The following is an 18,636-nucleotide window of genomic DNA, read 5'->3' as shown; positions in this document are numbered from 1 at the left end:
AACAAAGCTAGTGGAGGGGATGGAATTCCAGTTGAGCTATTTTCAAATCCTAAAAGATGATGCTGTGAAAGTGCTGCATTCAACATGCCAGCAAAAAAAAAAAAAAAAAAAAAAACATGCCAGCAAATTTGGTAAACTCAGCAATGGGCACAGGACTGGAAAAGGTCAGTTTTCATTCCAATCCCAAAGAAGGGCAATGACAAAGAATGTTCAAACTATCACACAACAATTGCACTCATCTCACATGCTAGCAAAGTAATGCTTAAAATTCTCCAAGCCAGGCTTCAACTGTACGTGAACCATGAATTTCCAGGAGTTCAAGCTGGAATTAGAAAAGACAGAGGAACCAGAGATCAAATTGCCAACATCCACTGCATCATAGAAAAAGCAAGAGAGTTCCAGAAAAACATCTACTTCTGCTTTATTGATTACACCAAAGCTTTTGACTGTGTAGATCACAACAAACTGTGGAAAATTCTGAAAGAGATCGGAATACCAGACCACCTTACCTGCCTCCTGAGAAATCTGTATGCAGGTCAAGAAGCAACAGTTAGAATTGGACATGGAACAACAAGACTGGTTCCAAATCGGGAAAGGAGTACGTCAAGGCTGTATATTGTCACCCTGCTTGTTTAACTTATATGCAGAGTACATCATGTGAAATGTTGGGCTGGATGAAGCACAAGATGGAATCAAGATTGCCGAGAGACACATCAATAACCTCAGATATGCAGATGACACCACCCTTATGGCAGAAATCAAAGAGGAACTGGAGAGCCTCTTGATGAAAGCGACAGAGGAGAGTAAAAAAGATGGCTTAAAACTCAGCATTCAAAAAACTAAAATCATGGCATCTGCTCCCATCACTTCATGGCATATAGATGGGGAAACACTGGAAATAGTGACAGACTTTATTTGCTTGGGCTCCAAAATCACTGCAGATAGTGAGTGCAGCCATGAGATTAAAAGACACTTGCTCCTTGGAAGGAAAGTTGTGATCAACCTAGACAGCATATTCAAAAGCAGAGACATTACTTTGCTGACAGATGTCCATCTAGTCAAAGCTATGGTTTTTCCAGTAGTCGTGTATGGATGTGGAAATGGACTATAAAGAAAGCTGAACGCTGAAGAATTGATGCTTTTGAACTGTGGTGTTGGAGAAAACTCCTGGGTCCCTTGGACTTACAAGGAGATCCAACCAGTCCATCCTAAAGGAAATCAGTCCTAAATATTCATTGGAAAGACTGATGCTGAAGCTGAAGCTCCACTACTTTGGCCACCTGATGCGAAGAACTGACTCATTGGCAAAGACCCTGATGCTGGGAAAGAGAGAAGGCAGGAGGAGAATGGGACCACAGAGGATGAGATGGTTGGATGGCCTCACCAACTCGATGGACATGAGTTTGAGCAAGCTTCAGGAGCTGGTGGTGGACAGGGAAGCCTGGTGTGCTTGCAGTCCATGGGGTGGCAAAGAGGTGGACACGACTGAGTGACTGAACTGAACTGACTGATATTGTTCTCTATAGTGGTTGTACCAATTTACATCCTCACCAACCGTGTAGGAAGTTTCCCTTTTCTCTCCTCCTTCTCCCGCACATGTTGTTTATAGACATTTTTGGTGGGAGCCCACACCATGCAGCATGTGAGATCTTAGTTTCCCAACCAGAGCTCGAACCTGTGTCTCCTACTGTGGAAACTTAGGGAGTCTTAACCACCAGACTGCCAGGGAAGTCCTGACTTGTAAACTCTTTAATGATGACCATTCTGACCAGTATGAAGTGATACATAATTATTGTTACAATTTGCATTTCTCTAATAATTAGCAATGTTGAGCATCTTCTAATATATTTATTGGCCATATGTCTTCTTTGGATCAATGTATATTTAGATCTTCTGTCCACTTGGGTTTTTTGGTTTTTTGATACTGAGCTGTATGAGCTGTTTATATATTTTAGGCATTACTCCCTCACTGGTCACATCGTTTTCAAATATTTTCTCCCATTCTGTGGGTTGTCTTTTCATTTCATTGATGATTTCCTTTGCTGTACAAAACATTTTGAGTTTCATTAGGTCCCCTTTTTTTTTTAAATTTCCCTTGGATAGAAAAATACTGCAGTGATTTATGTCGAAGAGTATTTTGCCTATGTTTTAATCTTAGAGTTTTATAGTATCCAGTCTTATATTTAGGTTTTTAATCCATTTTGAGTTTAAGAGTTGACTCATTGGAAAAGACTCTGATGCTGGGAGGGATTGGGGGCAGGAGAAGGGGATGACCGAGGATGAGGTGGCTGGATGGCATCACAGACTCGATGGACGTGAGTCTGAGTGAACTCCGGGAGATGGTGATGAACAGGGAGGCCTGGTGTGCTGTGATTCATGGGGTCTCAAAGAGTTGGACACGACTGAGCGACTGAACTGAACTGAGTTTATTTTTGTGTATGATGTTAGAGAATGTTCTAATTTCATTCTTTTACGTATAGCTGTCCAGTTTTCCCAGTACTACTTATTGACTCAGTTCAGTTCAGTCCCTTAGTCATGTCCAGCTCTTTGCGATCCCATGGACTGCAAGCACACCAGGCTTCCCTGTCCATCACCAGCTCCCAGAGCTCGCTCAAACTCATGTCCATCGAGTTGGGGAGGCCATCCAACCACCTCATCCTCTGTCATACCCTTCTGCTCCTGCCTTCTATCTTTCCCAGCATCAGGGTCTTTGCCAGTGAGTCAGTTCTTCACATCAGGTGGCCAAAGTACTGGAGTTTCAGCTTCAGCATCAGTCCTTCCAGTGAATATTCTGGACTGATCTCCTGTAGCATTGACTGGTTTGATCTCCTTGAAGTCCAAGGGACTCTCAAGAGTCTTCTCCAACACCACAGTTCAAAAGCATCAATTCTTCTGTGCTCAGCTTTCTTCCCAGTCCAACTCTCACATCCATACATGACTATTGGAAAAATCATAGCTTTGACTGGATGGACCTTTGTCAGCAAAGCAATGTCTCTGATGTTTAATACACTGTCTTGGTTGGTCATAGGTTTTCTTCCAAGGAGCTAGCATCTTTTAATTTTATGGCTGCACTCACCACCTGCAGTGATTTTGGAGCCTCCTCCCCCAAATAAAGTCTCTTACTATTTCTATTGTTTTCCCATCTATTTGCTATGAAGTGATGGGACCAGATGCCATGAACGTAGTTTTCTGAATGTTGAGTTTTAAGCCAACTTTTTCCTCTCTTCTTTCACTTTCATCAAGAGGCTCTTCAGTTCTTATTCACTTTCTGTCTTAAGAGTGGTATCGCCTACGTATCTGAAGTTACTGATATTTCTCCTGGCAGTCTTCATTCCAGCTTCTGCTCCATCAAGCCCAGCATTTCTCATGATATACTCTGCATATAAGTTATATAATCAGGGTGAAAATATACAACCTTGATGTACTCCTTTCCCGATTTGGAAACAGTCTGTTGTTCCATGTCCCATTCTTACTGTTGCTTCTTTACCTGCATACAGGTTTCTCAGGAGGCAGATAAATTTTCCAATTTGTTGTGATCCACACAATCAAAGGTTTTCGTGTAGTCAGTAAAGCAGAAGTACTTGCTTTACTTCATGCTTTTTCTTTCAGTACTCTCTTCCTCTTTTGATGATCCAACGGATGTTGGCAGTTTGATCTCTGGTTCTTCTGCCTTTTCTAAATCCTGCTTTAACATCTGGGAGTTCACAGTTCATGTACTGTTGAAGCCTGGCTTGGAGAATTTTGAGCATTACTTTGCTAGCATGTGAGATGAGTGCAATTGTTGTGTGATAGTTTGAACATTCTTTGTCATTGCCTTTCTTTGGGATTGGAATAAAAACTGACCTTTTCTAGTCCTGTGGCCACTGCTGAGTTTTCCAAATTTGCTGGCATATTGAGTGCAGCACTTTCACAGCATCATCTTTTAGGATTTGAAATAGCTCAACTGGAATTCCATCACCTCCACAAGCTCTGTTCGTAGTGATGCTTCCTACGGCCCACTTGATATCGGATTCCAGGATGTCTGTTTCTAGGAAAGTGATCACACCATTGTGGTTATCTGGGTCATGAAGATCTTTTTGTATAGTTTTTCTGTGTATTCTTGCCACCTCGTTAATATCTTTTACTTCTGTTAGGTCCATACCATTTCTGTCCTTTATTGTGCCTGTCTTTGCATGAAAAGTTCTCTTGGTATCACTGATTTTCTTGAAGAAATTTCTAGTCTTTCTGATTCTGTTGTTATCTCTCCCTGCTATTCTTTGGAGCTGTGCATTCAAATGATTGTATCTTTCCTCTTCTCCATTGCCTTTCACTTCTCTTCTATTTTCAGCTATTTGTAAGGCCTCCTCAGACAACCATTTTGCCTTTTTGCATTTCTTTTCTTGGGAATGGTCTTGATCACTGCCTCCTGTACAGTGTTACAAACCTCCATCCATAGTTCTTCAGCCACTCTATCAAATCTAATCCTTTGAATCTATTTTTCACTTCCATTGCATAATTGTAAGGGATTTGATTTAGGTCATACCTGAATACTCTAGTGGTTTTCCTACTTTCTTCAATTTAAGTCTCAATTTGGTAATAAGGAGTTCATGATCTGAGCCACAGTCAGCTCCTCTGTTTTTGCTGACTATCCAGAGCTTCTCCATCTTTGGCTGCAAAGGATATAATCAGTCTGATTTCATTATTGACCGTCTGGTGATGTCCATGTGGAGAGTCTTCTCTTGTGTTGTTGGAAGAGGGTGTTTCCTATAACCAGTGCATTCTCTTGGCAAAACTCTGTTAGTCTTTGCCCTGCTTCTTTTGTGCTCCAAGGCCAAATTTGCCTGTTACCTCAGGTATCTCTTGACTTGCTACTTTTGCATTTCAGTCCCCTGTAATGAAAAGGACATCTTTTTTGGGTGTTTGTTAGTTCTAGAAGGTCTTCTAGATCTTCATAGAACTGTTCAACTTCAGCTTCTTCAGCTACTGGTCGGGGCATAGACCTGGATTACCGTGATATTGAATGATTTGCCTTGGAAATGAACAGAGATCATTCTGTCATTTTTGAGACTGTATCCAAGTACTGCATTTCAGACTCTTTTGTTAACTATGATGGCTACTCCCATTTCTTCTAAGGAATTCTTGCCCATAGTAGTAGATATAATGGTCATCTGAGTTAAATTCGCCCTTTCCAGTCCGTTTTAGTTCACTGATTCCTAAAATGCTGATGTTCACTCTTGCCGTCTCCTATTTGACCACTTCCAATTTCCCTTGATTCATGGACCTAACGTTCCAGGTTCCTGTGCAGTATTGCTCTTTACAGCATCAGACTTTACTTCCATCACCAGTCACATCTGCAACTGGGCGTTATTTTCACTTGGCTCTGTCGCTTCATTCTTTCTGGTTTTATTTCTCCACTCTTCTCCGGTAGCGTATTGGGCACCTACCAACTTGGGGAGTTCATCTTTCAGCATCATATCTTTTTGCCTTTTCATACTTTTCTCAAGGCAAGAATAGTGAAGTGGCTTGCCATTGACCTCTCCAGTGGACCACCTTTGGTCAGCACTCTCCACCATGACTTGTCCAAAGAGACTGTCTTTTCTCCAGTGTATGTTCTTGCCTCATTTTAGTTGACCGTAGGTACATGAGTTTATCTCTGAGCTTTCTATCCTGTTCCATTGATCTGTATTTCTGTTTTTGTGCCAGTGCCATACTGCTTTGATGTCTAGCTTTGTAGTATAATTTGAAGTCAGGGAACCTGATTCCTCCAGATCCATTTTTCTTTCTCAGGATTGCTTTAGCTATTCAGGGTCTTTTGTGTTCCCATACAAGTTGTAACATTTTTTGTTCCAGTTCTGTGAAGAAAAATGCCATTGGTAATTTGATAGGGATTGCACTCAATGTGTAGAATGCTTTGGGTGGTATAGTCATTTTGACAATATTGATTCTTCCCATTCAAGAACGTGGTATAGCTTTCCATCTGTTTGTCTCTTCAGTTTCTTTCATTAGCATCTTACAATTTTCAGAGTACAGGTCTGTTGTCTCCTTAGGTAGGTTTATTCCTAGGTATTTTATTCTTTCTGATAATAAATGGAGCTGTTTCCTTAATTTCTCCTCCTGATCCTCGAATGTTAGTCTAAAACATTTCTGTGTATTAATTTTATATTCTGCGATCTTACTGAACTCATTGATGGATTCTAGTAGTTCTCTGGTGGCATCTTTAAGATATTCCATATATTGTTTTCATGTCAGCTGTAAACAGCGACAGTTTCACTTCTTTTCTAATTTTGATTCCTTTTATTTCTTTTTCTTTTCTGATTGCCATGGCTAAAACTAAGCATGAAAGCCTTATATAGGAAGGCTTACTACTGCATTTTTAATAGTGAAAAGCCAGAAATAACGAAAGGTAAACTCACATAGGAAGAGTCAAGTAAACTATAACATACTCACTTGACAAAGTATTTTGTGGTGATTGGATGTATACCTATATTAAATGTATACATATATTAAATAGATATATACAGAGATTGATATTTATGTCATACCAGGCATAAAAAAGCAGTATTGTACATCATCTGTGAATAGAGAACAGAGATCCAGAAATATAACAACTTCTTTGAGTTTTTTTCTGTTTGCTAATTTTTCATTGTATGTGTTTATGGGAAAGAAAACGATATTAAATGAAAATGCAGACACCTAGTAATTAGGAGGTGAGAACCGTGCCCACTTCAGTCTGGACACCTCGCTGGCCAGTGCAGATCTGGCTCAGCTGTGGGGTGTCTGTCTTCATGGAATTTGTTCTGTTGGGGAGGCAGGCCAGAAGATGTTAATTACTGAGTTTATTTTTAATTGAAATGTAGTTAATTTACAACATTGTGTTAGTTTCAGATGTACAGCAAAGTGATTCAGTTACACATATATGTATTCTTTGCTATCATAGGTTATTCCAGGATACTGACTACAGTTCCCTGGGCTATGTAAAAGGGGAGGGCAGGGGAGGCTGTTGTGGAAGCCTCGAGCAAGGATATTTAACCAAGGAGGAATTGAGGGAATGTCCCCCAGATGCGTGACCTTGGAGCGAGACTGGTATGTTAGGCTGAGGAGAAACCACATCAGGGAGGCAGGCTGGACAGAGTTTCACCCAGAAGTTACGGCCTGTGCAGAAAGAGGCCCAAAATCAAGAGATTGGCCTGTTCCAGGAACCTCAATAAGTTTGGGGTTGTGGGAGCAAAGGGAAGTCAGCTTAAGGGAGAGGGTGGGCCAGAATGTAAGATGATAATCAGACACATAAACCACGGTAAGAAATTGGGGGTTTATCCTCAGGGCAAGCAGAGATTGACATGAGCAGGTTTAATTAAAAAAAAAAAAAATTCTCCATTCAACCGCACTGGACGGATAGATATAAGAGGTGGTAAGAATGTACACAGGGAATCTGGCAGGAGGGAGGGAAGGGACAGAGGCTCAGAAATGCAGCCGGAAGGCTTCCTTTTGTATGAAGATGAATCCTAGATTGCTAGTTTGGAGATTAAAGGTATAGTAAGAACTCAACCCTATAAAGAATTTTTAATTTAAAATCTTCTAATTACATAGCAAAAAAAAATCATTTTTATTTTTAAACAAAGATTTTAGAAATCTTTAGGACAGATACATCCTAGGTGAGCCCCTTGGGTGAATGTTATACCGTGAAAATGTCACGCACTCCTAAAACTGTGCAAAATCCAAAATGCTAACAGTTTTCCTGTAAAAGGAGAAGAAAGAGGAAGGCGGAAAAGAAAAAATAACATTTGGTTTGGTGACAGATCTCCTTCTGTCACTCTGAGTTCCTTGATAGGCACAGGGCCTGGCACACGGCAGGGCCGCTGGGAGTCCTGAATGAATGAATCGGTGAATGAATGAGCGAAACTGCTGGATTAAGGAAGGCGCTTGACGATTGTTTTTGGCCTTTCTCAGTCTCATTATTTTTGTTTCCTGGCAGTGCCCACCTCTCCTGCCCATTGCACATGCCTGTAGCTGACCTGGCTGAAAGTGGGGAGAAAGTGATAGGAAAAGGCTGCCCCTTTAAGTACCAATCATTTCAAAATATTTTTTCTTTGCATAATTCAGAATTAGGCCAGTTGGAATCTTGCCTCCTTTTCCTAAAAAAAAAACAAAAACTGGCAACCCAGAAAACTTTTATTCAGATATTTGTCATAAATGCTATTTGATTAAAATGTAGACTTTGTGGTAAAACATAACTTCATAAATATGCATTTATGATGCTTCTTATACACATTTCCAAAAGCCAGAATTGGAAAAGGCCACAGTCCCAGAAAGGGAAAGGGAAACCACAATTTGGTGAACTGTTGTGTTTCGGATACTGTGCTGACCTTCTTTATCGACACAGACAAGGACACTGAGGCCATGTATGTTCAGAGTCCTGTGGTTCATGGCAAACCCTAAACTTGAACTCAGCTCTGTCTGACATCAAAGCTCCTGCTCCTTGTGCCCTCCCTTTTTGCTTGTTATAAAAATAAATATTTTTAAAATCTATATAGGTCTGTAGGCATGAGGACAGTAGATAAAACCCTAATTAGAAAGGCAGTCTAAGCAAAAGTCCTTTTCTTGACTGGTACCGTGAACTCTTAGAGGGAAGGAAGAGGAAGAAAGATTCTAACTGGGCTTCCTCCTCTTCACCGTACTCTTCACCGTAGTCTGTTCAATTGCTCAGTCGTGTCCGACTCTCTGCAACCCCATGAACTGCAGCACGCCAGGTTTCCCTGCCCTTTACTATCTCCTGGAGTTTGCTCAAACTCATGTCCATTGAGTCGGTGATGCCGTTCAATCTTAATCATTTTTAAAACTTTTTCATGAGCAAACAGGAATTTGCCTTCCCTCAGGGTTTCGTGCTGTGATCAGTGAAGACCTCTTTTCCACCCTCATGCTGAGCTGTTTTCCAAGTCAACTGATTTCATTCTTAGAGTTGTATCAGTGGATTGTTTCTCTAAGAGAGCTTTATATCTTGAGTTTTCTTCCTCGTTTGCAACGCTGCTGACCCGACCCCCACCCTCACCCCCCGCGCACATGCATGGCGTTGTGGGGACACGTATTACACTTTCTCATAACAATGAGAAAGTATTACATGTATTACACGTATTACACTGTCTGCCGGCCCTTATACTCTGAGGCTCTCTGTCGGGCATTTGTCCCAGTTGATGATGTTTCCATCTGCCAGGCATATGGAATTGGTGGTGCTCAGCACATCTTTGTTCCAGGCTGGTCCCAGGGAACATTTTGGAACCGTCTTGTAAATTCTCCTTATCATCTCCTGCACCCTCATTACATGCTATCTCGACTGTAGCAGCTATGGAAATCTGCCTTGGAGTCTAATTAATGAAGTCTGTCTTCCCTCTTCAACTCAAAACTCTATGCCTCTGGAGGCCAGAAGTGGGTCTCATTTATCTTCATGGGCCCCTCCCTTGGCCCCCACCAGGGAAAGCATGGAACCCATCACCGTGCTGGTCTGAGTCATCTTGTTGGCTTGGCTCCTGTGCTGTCATTCTTGATCATTCTGTGCATGCAACTGAAGAAGTTTGGAAAACACATTAATTGAAGAGGGGGACTTTGTGTGCTACCATTGTTATGAGAACCCCAAATAGAATATCCCCATGGAGTTTTCACGGGGTGAGTTTTTATTTCTCTTGGATGATATTTTTGAAGCCAGTTTGGAGTCCCACATTATTCTAACCACATTTTATGTAAACACAAATCAGCCACAGTTAACACTTTAAAAGAGTTTTTAGGGATTTGTCATCTAGATTTTTCTCAGATAATCCCAGCTGTGATGAACAGGCTGTGGTCAGCCTCAGAAACAGTAGTAACACTAAATAATAACAATACTGTCTGACACTTAAACTGGAGTTAGGAATTGAGCAACTGTCATTTGGTCAAAGCTGGGACAGCCCCACAGCCCTCCAGGTTGTGGTGGAAATGTTGGGACTCTCTCTGCTAGTTTTCAGGTTACTTACAGAGCCACTTTCCCTCTAGATGTATTTGAAATTTGGGCTTCCCTGGTGGCTCTGATGGTAAAGAATCTGCCTGCCAGTGCAGGAGACATGAGTTCACTCACTGGGTCAGGAAGATCTCCTGGAGGAGGAGATGGCAACCCACGCCTGTATTTTGACCTGGAGAATTCCATGGACAGAGGAGCCTGGCAGGTCACAGTCCATGGTGGTCACAAAGAGTCGGACACGACTGAGCAACTAACACACACACATGAAAGGTACATCCTTGAATTAAACTCAAAAAACGTTTGTTGGACATCTATTCTATACCTCAGGCTTCATGAGACTTGATTTTCAGCTAACTACACTTCACGTTTCTACTAAATTTGGTCAGGGAGGTCCAGTATTGACAGTACCAGTGAAAATGAACATGGGAGCAGAAGACAGATGTGCCTGTGAGAGGGTCAAAATGAAGAAAAGGACCACTTAGGCACTGGTGTAATTTGGTCCTGGTTCTAAAAACACACCCATAGGAAAATGACACTGGACAGCTCTGTCCTCCAGGGAGAATGGCGTTCACTTGAGGTTTGTGATTCCACTGTTTTGGGGTCTTTTTCAGGTAAGCCGAAACTTTGAGCTGGTTGGACGGGTTAACTTGGATCAGCTGGAGCAGATGAAGGAGAAGATGGAGAGCTCTAGCAGTGACGATGAAGACAAGGAAGAAGAGATGAACAGCAAGGCTGATGACAGAGGTTGGTCCCGTCCCTGCCCCCTGAGCCCCAGATGGCATCCAGCCTGGCCGTGGGGAGACAGAAGGGAGGCAGAAGGTTGTTGGAGGAGGAACAGAAGGAATGATCCTTCTTCGTTAAGTAGCAGAACAGACTGGCTGCAACACGTCAGGGGCCATGTCTTTGTAAACTATTACCAGCTAGAGAAACTCCAAGGAAAACAGACGTTTTCTCTTTAACTGTAGATATACATTTGTTAAAAAATACATGGCGATGATTTGTTTTTATTCAGGAAAACTGTTATCTGGGGAATCTGCAGAGTAAGGACAGACAGCAAGATGGATGGCCCTGTAAAAGCTATCGAGGAATGTAAATGAATTTCCAGTTGAATGCATATTTAAAATTGCTGCTGCTGGGGTGGATTTTGCTGGGGATGGGGGGAGGGAGCCACAGAGGGCTTGAGCCTGAGGTCCGAACCCCTCCACGTGTCCTTCTGCATGGCCCTCCTCTTAACCCTCTGGCTTCCTGCTTTTGCTTTGTAAAGAGGGAGAGAGGAGACCAGTGGCATTTGACTGTCTTTACAGGGGATAGTAGGCAAAGTTTTGAGGGACTTTTGTGCTTTTTTCAACTTTCTGTGATTCCATAATTATTTTCAAGATGAAGTTTTTTGAAGTATATTTAGTTGTAGACATACGCTTACATGATCTAGAGTTGGTATTCTGTATTGTTGAACATAGAATATTGTGGAAAAACCAAGATACTACATAAAGAATATAGGGATATATAGGTTGGGATATCTTACTGTAGTTATTGCAGACCTATCAAAAGCACATGGATAACCTAAACCTGAGAAATAAATACGATGTCATCCCACTAAAGAGGAGAATGGTATCAGTTGCCATGGTGGAATATCATTATGGGCCAAGCCCAGTGTCAGTGGTTTTTATTTAATCTTATATACGGTTAGAGGGCTCTGCAGTTGGTCTCTATGGATTTGGCTCCCAGTTCTGCTGCTTTTTAGTTATATGACTTTGGGTGAATTATTTTATTTCCTGCCCATTCATCATCCTAATAATAACAACTTCCTAGGGTCACTTCCTTAGGGTCATGTAAATCTTAAATGAGATAGCACGCAAATATTATTAGTCCAGTTACTGGAACACAGTCACCACTTAATGATAAAACCCTGCAGTGTAGATGGCATTAATTGACATTTTACAAGTAGGGAAATAAAAGCCCAGAATATGTAAGAGCGTGTTCAAAGTTAAAACGAAAACACTTGGAGGTTGGGTTTAAGTCTTCTGGCTCCAAAGGAAAATGTCTTTACATACTATACCACGTCCCCTACCCTTTGTGGATATTCTTCACTGATGGGAACCTGGCCCTGAATTCTGTCAATTCAGTGGTCTTTGGAGCCTCATTGTAAGGCTTCCTTCTGTGGAATTTCTTGGTTTTTCTTCCTAGTCTGCCAGCCTAGAAAGCCGACTTGGTCATTTTCTTCCAAGGTTCTCCCTCTTCGTTTTCCTGATTTTTCCTGACTTCCACCCCATCCCTCCATGTTTTATCTCTGCTATAGCAGGAAACCACAGCCAAGTGATGATCCAGTTTGGCTTCTGAACCCCCGTGCCTGTGGTCAATGGATAAATAGAGCACCCACACCATATAGACTGATTGCCCTTGTAAAGTTATGACTTTTATTAGTAGGGGGCACAGTGATCTATTTCTTACAACGGCTGTGATTCAGGAAGCGTGGGTTTTAAATTTTCTCTTCCTTCTCTCTTAAAAAGCATTTCACAAGTATGTCCTCAGTGATGAATTCTTTAACGTCGTCTGTGCACTGTTACCAGAGTTCCCTCAAAGAGGAAGCACGTGGCAGAGGGCGCATGGGCTCCTTGTCTTCACAGGGCTCTGTGCCCCATCATTCCTCCCCAGCAAATGAATTATCCCTCATTGGAGACCATGACTTTTTAATCTCTAGAACCAAGCATGCATGGTTTTACAGGTTATAAGCATTGCAGAGGCAAGAAGCCCTGTTAGTCCTCCCCTTCCCGGTGCCACGTCCAAAATAATAGCGTAGACGATGAGAAGGGAGAGAGGGCAGCTAAATATGCACGGCACCAGCCATGTTTCCTTGACCGCCCAGCTGCCCCCTCGCACGGGCACTGTGGCATCAGACCAGCTCAGCTCAGTTTGCCTGAGAAGAACTTCATGGTGTCTGATCGCTTCTCCCTAGAAAGCACAGCCTCCACATTCAAGAGCCTTAACCGCATGGGGAGAAAAGACTAGGGGGTGGAGAAGCCTGTGTTCCTCTCTCAGAGGGCAGGGGATTTACATGAGTAACTTCCAGTCACGTTACTGGGGAAAACCTTCCCGACCCCCTCGTTGATTCTTGAAAGAACAGCCTCCTTTGTCTCATCGCCTTGGAATCAATTTTCCACCATCTAGGTGTGTTCTTGCCAACAAGAAGAAACGGCACACAGTAGCCTCGGGGTGTTTTTGCCAGACGTTCTGTCTTCCAGGAGTAGAGAGAGCGGGAGGTGGCGTTAGCACAGCTCTGGGGCTAATGGAAGCCGTTTGCTGTGTGACAGGTAATGATTGGCCTCCTCCTTTGAGGATGAAACAGCATGAGCCGTTGGAGAGAATAGATGGTTGGTTTCATGTTTCCTCAGGGTAAGCAAGTGAGTGTGCCAGGAGCAGGCCCCCTCGTTGGCAGCAGAGACCCTCGTCAGGCGCTCCGTTCTGGGGGCTCATGTCCTTGGGGCTACCCCGTTGCCAGCGTGCCTTCCCAACACAGAAAGGCCTGGTCAAGCCTGACCAAGGCCACACGGCAGGTCCTGCCTCAGAAGGCAGCTCGGAGGGACTTTGAAAGGGAGGAATCCAGGCCTGAAGAAATCAAAATGCGCCCAAGCAGTGTCCTCCCCACCCCCTCTCATTATGCAGTTGGGAGGAGTCAGGAAGGCATTTTGTTGATTTCTTGCCCAAGATAATCCCTGCTAAGGAATTAATGCGCAGAGCAGATGGTGCTGTCTCATTTCCAATGAAAAGAATCAAGGAAGATAGTCTGTGCAATTATTTTTAATGGCTTGTGTGGTGATCTTCTTAATTTGTGAGAAAATGTTTCATCTTTTGTTCGAACTGGCCCCATTCACAGTGCTTTTTGTGCTGCAGATGAAGGCAGCTCAGAGACACCTAGCCTGTTAACATCATCCTGAGGATTTTATTTTTCTATTAGATGGAATATTTCAACCAGGAGACACCTTCCTGTAACACCTCGTGAGTCCAGGCACATGGTGATCAGAGGGGCAGAGATGAGCAGCGTTTGTCTGTGAGCCCTCACTCTTCAGCATGGCTGCAGAGCCGTCTAGGTCCTGCTGTTTATTACCCACGTGAAGATCTGGCCCTCTGTGCTATAATGAAAGACATATGGGCCTGGGACCCAGGATAACACAAAGGCCATATAAGCGCTCCTCTTTGAGGTTGCCAGGAGGCGGGGCCTCCAAACAATTAGCCAGTCAGTCCCCATTTAGCAGGCCCCTCAGGGCCGTGAGGAAGTAAATGATAGTCGGCACTTGATTACAACAGACCTGTCCAGAAAGGCGTCTGCACGTCCCCATGTTCAAGAATACACCGATGGAGGGCAGCTGGCCAGAACCCCTTACTAGCTGAGGACGTGCTGTCACATTCCCGTCTCCCCGTCGTCCGGGATCCGCGTTCCTGCTTTCGGGCGTCGTTTAGTGCTTGCAGCACCCTGGGAGGTGCAGATTAAGATATCCATGGCAGAGGGCCACAAGTGGTGAGCCCTCGGCTTTCCCTGGAACGTGTGGAAACCTTGAGGTCTTCCTACAACGTGACCTGGCCTTGGGGCTTTCAGGAGCCTATGTTCTTGTTAGTGAGTGGAGAAAAGCTGTGTTCAATAGGAAATGAATAGGTGCTAAACTGTGAGGCACCAAGACAGAGCTCCACAGGAGGGAGAGATGTGATAGAAGAAAACGCTCAGACGCCATTGCAATGAACAGAAGGGGTTCTTAAGACAAACTCGGGTTATTGGTGACAGAAACAGTTGGGAGGTGAACAGAGGTGGGGGTGCCTAGAGCGTGGGAACAGTTCTCGAGAGTTTCAAGAAACAATCCTTTGGTGAAAGGCCAGCAGGAGAAAGAGTAAGGAATCTGGAAATGGGAGGAGGCTCCTAATGAACGTTGACATCTCTTTGCCCCTCCAGCTCACAGGTAATACGCCTGCTTTCTCCTCACAGATCTCTTGAGATTTTCTGACCACGGGGCTGCTATCAACACTGAGAAGCGTTTTCCGTGTGAATTTTGCGGACGGGCGTTTTCCCAGGGCTCTGAGTGGGAAAGGCACGTGCTGAGACACGGCATGTAAGTCCCGTGAAGGCCTTCGCTCATCGTGCGAGGTGGCGGTGGCTCCCGACAATACGTAGACCCCTCTGTGTCACACTTCCGGGTCCGGGAGGAGAGGCAGTTGGTCACGAACTGGGTTTCTCCCTTTCCGCTGGTTTTTAAAATGGTCACCCAGACACGAGTCACAGGAGGAGAGATCGTCTTTACGAATGACAGATCCTGCTCAAGCCCTCGTGTAGAAGTATAGCGCTCTCTCCAGCCCGTGTCCCTTCAGCTTTCGTTAGCATGACGTTCTCTGTAGAGCGTGGACCGGGGTCCAGAGATCTGGCTTCTGTTCCTGCCTCTGTGATGACTCACTCCCCGAGTGGCCTTGAACCTTCCCACGCACCTCTTGGTGCCTTCAATGCTCTGCCTCGGGGACAGAGCCCGCTTCTGCCTGCCTCCCAGGTAGGTGGGAGCACACCTGCAGAACACTCCTAAGACCCTTGAACATAACACTGTCCCCTAGACAAGGCACTTCCAGGCCAGCAGACGCTGGGATAGCCTAGGAGTTGGTCCCTTAAGCAGAAAATGCCCCAGAAATAGGTAGTATCTAAACTTCAGAGAATGTAACTAAGCTTCCCAGAATATAACTAGGATGAGACAAGGGTCTCATCTTCAGGTTCTTGCTTTTTGTTCATTTCTGTGGGTCTTTCCGTTAACTCTTTAATCCCCGAGTTGCACTTTTAGTCCTGATAGGTATAGCAAATCTGCATTTTCTAGGTTCCTCTGATAGATCTGAGCATAAGACAGTTCTTGCTATGACCACTTATGACTGTATTGTTCCCAGTATAGGAGGGAACTTAAGATCATTATGTTGCTCTAGAAGCAAAGAATGATGTAATCAAAACATGGTATAATAATGGATAGGGCTTCCCTGCTGGCTCAGATGTTAAAGAATCCTCTGTCTGCAATGCAGGAAACCCAGGTTTGATCCCTGGGTTGGGAAGATCCCCTGGAGAAGGAAATGGCAACCCACTCCAGTATTCTTGCCTGGAGAATCCCATGGACAGAGGAGCCTGGCAGGCTACAGTCCACGAGGTCGCAGAGAGTCAGACATGACTAAGCGACCAACGTTTTCATTTTCTTTTCATTTTTATAGGCTCAGATTTTTAATAAGATACCAGAAATACATGAGCTGAGTATAACAGATAGCAGGGATAAATCACTCACAGTCCAGTCAATTTGTCTGTGGCACTTGTAAGACCCCCAAGACCTTTTTAGGATCAGAGATATAAGAATATAAAAAAATAATAATTTTTTTAACTAGGAAAAAATACATATACTCACCTGTCACTCCCATGAATGTTTTCCCAGGGCATTGAATGACACCAAGCAGGTGAGCCGAGAAGAAACCCACCTGAAGGGTAACATGGAGGACAGTATTAAGATGCCCTCTATAGAGGAAAAGGAAGATGATGGAACAATCGGGATAGACTTTTCCTTAAAGAACGAACCAGTAGCCATCTGTGTCGTAGCTGCTGACAAATCTCTCCTGGAGAATGCAGAGGCCAAAAAAGAATAAGCATTTGGTGAAATTCTTAATCACCCCTTACTTGAACCATGATGAAAAAAAAAAGTGGGAGGGCCAGCTTGGGCTGAGAAGGGGGGGACAGAAAAGAGAAGACAGAACAAAGCTGCTTTTTAGGACTGAACAATCTATTTTCAAAGCACTGGTACCTGTGTGAGTGAGTATGTAAATTAAAGTTATTTAAATGGTTGGAATATGTGGCTCCTTTTCCATCACTACATCTTTCCTTCCGGATCTTCATCGTGGAAGTTTCGTTTGTTGCGGAAGCACCGGAAGCACCTCCCTTGCACACCTGTGCACTATGGTGGTCTTGGACAGTATGTGGAAACAGAAGCTCCGTGACAGTAGAAGACTTCTCTTAGGGGAACAACTTTTTGACGCACAAGTTTTGGTGCGTTTTTATAGTTTTAATACCTTAAGCTTTTTCAAGACCTAACTGCAGCCGCTTTGGGAAAAAACAAACAGAAAAAACAAAAACAAAAAAAAAAAAACAGAAAACAAAAAAAAAACTGCTTTGCATAAAACAGTCACCTGTTTCCTAGTACCTCAAACTTAACCAAGGGAATTCTCTGCATTTGTCAGTACTACCTGTCGTCATTGTGGTTAAATGTAGAGAGAACTGCTGGGCAAGATGGTGAATGGAGAAAAAAAAAAAAAGAGTTTTAAAGAAAGGAACACAAATTGTGCTTAAAATCCCCACGTGGGTTTTATTTCTTAAAATACTGTGATTTTTTTAATTATTTTAGTAAAAAACAAGACAAAAAAAAAGAAACAGACTTTATTAGATAAATGTTTGTGAATTGTCATCCTTTATTCCAGGTAAGCTGTTTATTAGTGTTCAACTATAATTTAGAATTTGGTAGATTTCATGTGAGCTAATTTTAAGGTGACTTTGGAGTTTTGTTTGCCACATGTTTATTTTCTGTCAGTTTGAGTGTTACAAACACAGCACAATTCAGTTTTCATATAAATTGTTTTTTGTGTGTGTGTTGTTATTGTTGTTTTGATTTGGGGGCAAGGGAGATTTAGTTTTTTGTGAATAGGAATGTTTTTATTTTAAACATGGAAATAACAAAGAAGTTAACGTTTTTTTAATTTAACTAAAGAACCAAACTTTTCGGCACCTCTATGCAGCTTGTGGGCCAGACGAGGAAGTCCTCTTCACCCTTTTGTTGCTGTCAAATTTACACATTATCCGTCTCACACAAATAATCTCTGTTAGGATGGGCTGGCTTTTGTGTGTGATTTCTAAATCTGTGTTCTGTTTTTGTTTGCATTGTGGGGTTTTTTGGGGGGGTAGGGGGGAGGATTCTCATTTATTTTTCAGGACAAGGGGATGTGTCAAATTCCATCCCTTTGGTGAGAGTGTTCAAGAAATACTTATATCCTACAAGGAGCCTGGAGAACTACTTTTTTTTTTTTTTTAATCTAGCTGCCAGCTGCTCTGTTTCCCCATATTAGCTTTTTCAGGAGGGAGCAGCTTAGACTAAATCTCAGTCTACATTTATAATACGTTCTGATTGTGAACAAAGGGTTTCGTTCCAAAAAAGTAGAACTTTCCTTGAATCCTAGGTTTTAGAAGCCTGTGTGTGAGAGAGCTTGGATGTGTGTGTGTGGACGTGTGTGTGTGTGTGTGTGTGTGAGTCCTTTGGTTTTCATGGTTTTTTTTTGTTTGTTTTTTTAACTTGGAAGGGTTGGGGGAGGGGGGAGAAAGGGAAGGGAATTGCTGAGATGACAGTGTCCCACACAGCTTCAAATAAAATCCATGGAAAGATACTGCATTTGTGGAATAAGTGCTTACTTGAAAAGCATGTTCTTCTTTTATTTTCTTGCTGTTAAGAATTTTTCTTTGTGGGTGTTTAATTTTTTTTTTTTTTAGGGATGGGGGCCATCATGTGGAAACCAGAATATGGGAAAGTGTGAACTATCTAGACAAAGATTCATTTTGTGTCCATATTTGTTTTTAATTGGCCTCATTTCAAATGTGCTAAACAGTTCCATACCTGGATTGGGTGTTTGTAATG

At 43.0% G+C, this 18,636-nt stretch overlaps 1 protein-coding gene across 4 annotated transcripts in view; it reads left to right on the top strand.

The window, feature by feature from the left end:
• Nucleotides 1-16,806, top strand: part of ZNF462 (zinc finger protein 462) — a 152,599-nt gene extending 135,793 nt beyond the window's left edge. For all 4 annotated transcript variants that reach the window (XM_069575514.1, XM_069575513.1, XM_069575511.1 and 1 more), the window contains exons 11-13: nt 10,576-10,708; nt 14,937-15,060; nt 16,399-16,806. In XM_069575514.1, coding sequence (XP_069431615.1) covers nt 10,576-10,708; nt 14,937-15,060; nt 16,399-16,606 — 465 coding nt within the window. In that variant the 3' untranslated portion in view covers nt 16,607-16,806. The remainder of the gene's footprint in view (nt 1-10,575; nt 10,709-14,936; nt 15,061-16,398) is intronic.
• Nucleotides 16,807-18,636: the final 1,830 nt, after the last annotated feature.

The sequence above is a fragment of the Ovis canadensis genome, chromosome 2 (assembly GCF_042477335.2).
Source record: "Ovis canadensis isolate MfBH-ARS-UI-01 breed Bighorn chromosome 2, ARS-UI_OviCan_v2, whole genome shotgun sequence".
NCBI lineage: Eukaryota > Metazoa > Chordata > Mammalia > Artiodactyla > Bovidae > Ovis > Ovis canadensis.
This window is presented reverse-complemented; position numbering and strand designations above follow the sequence as displayed.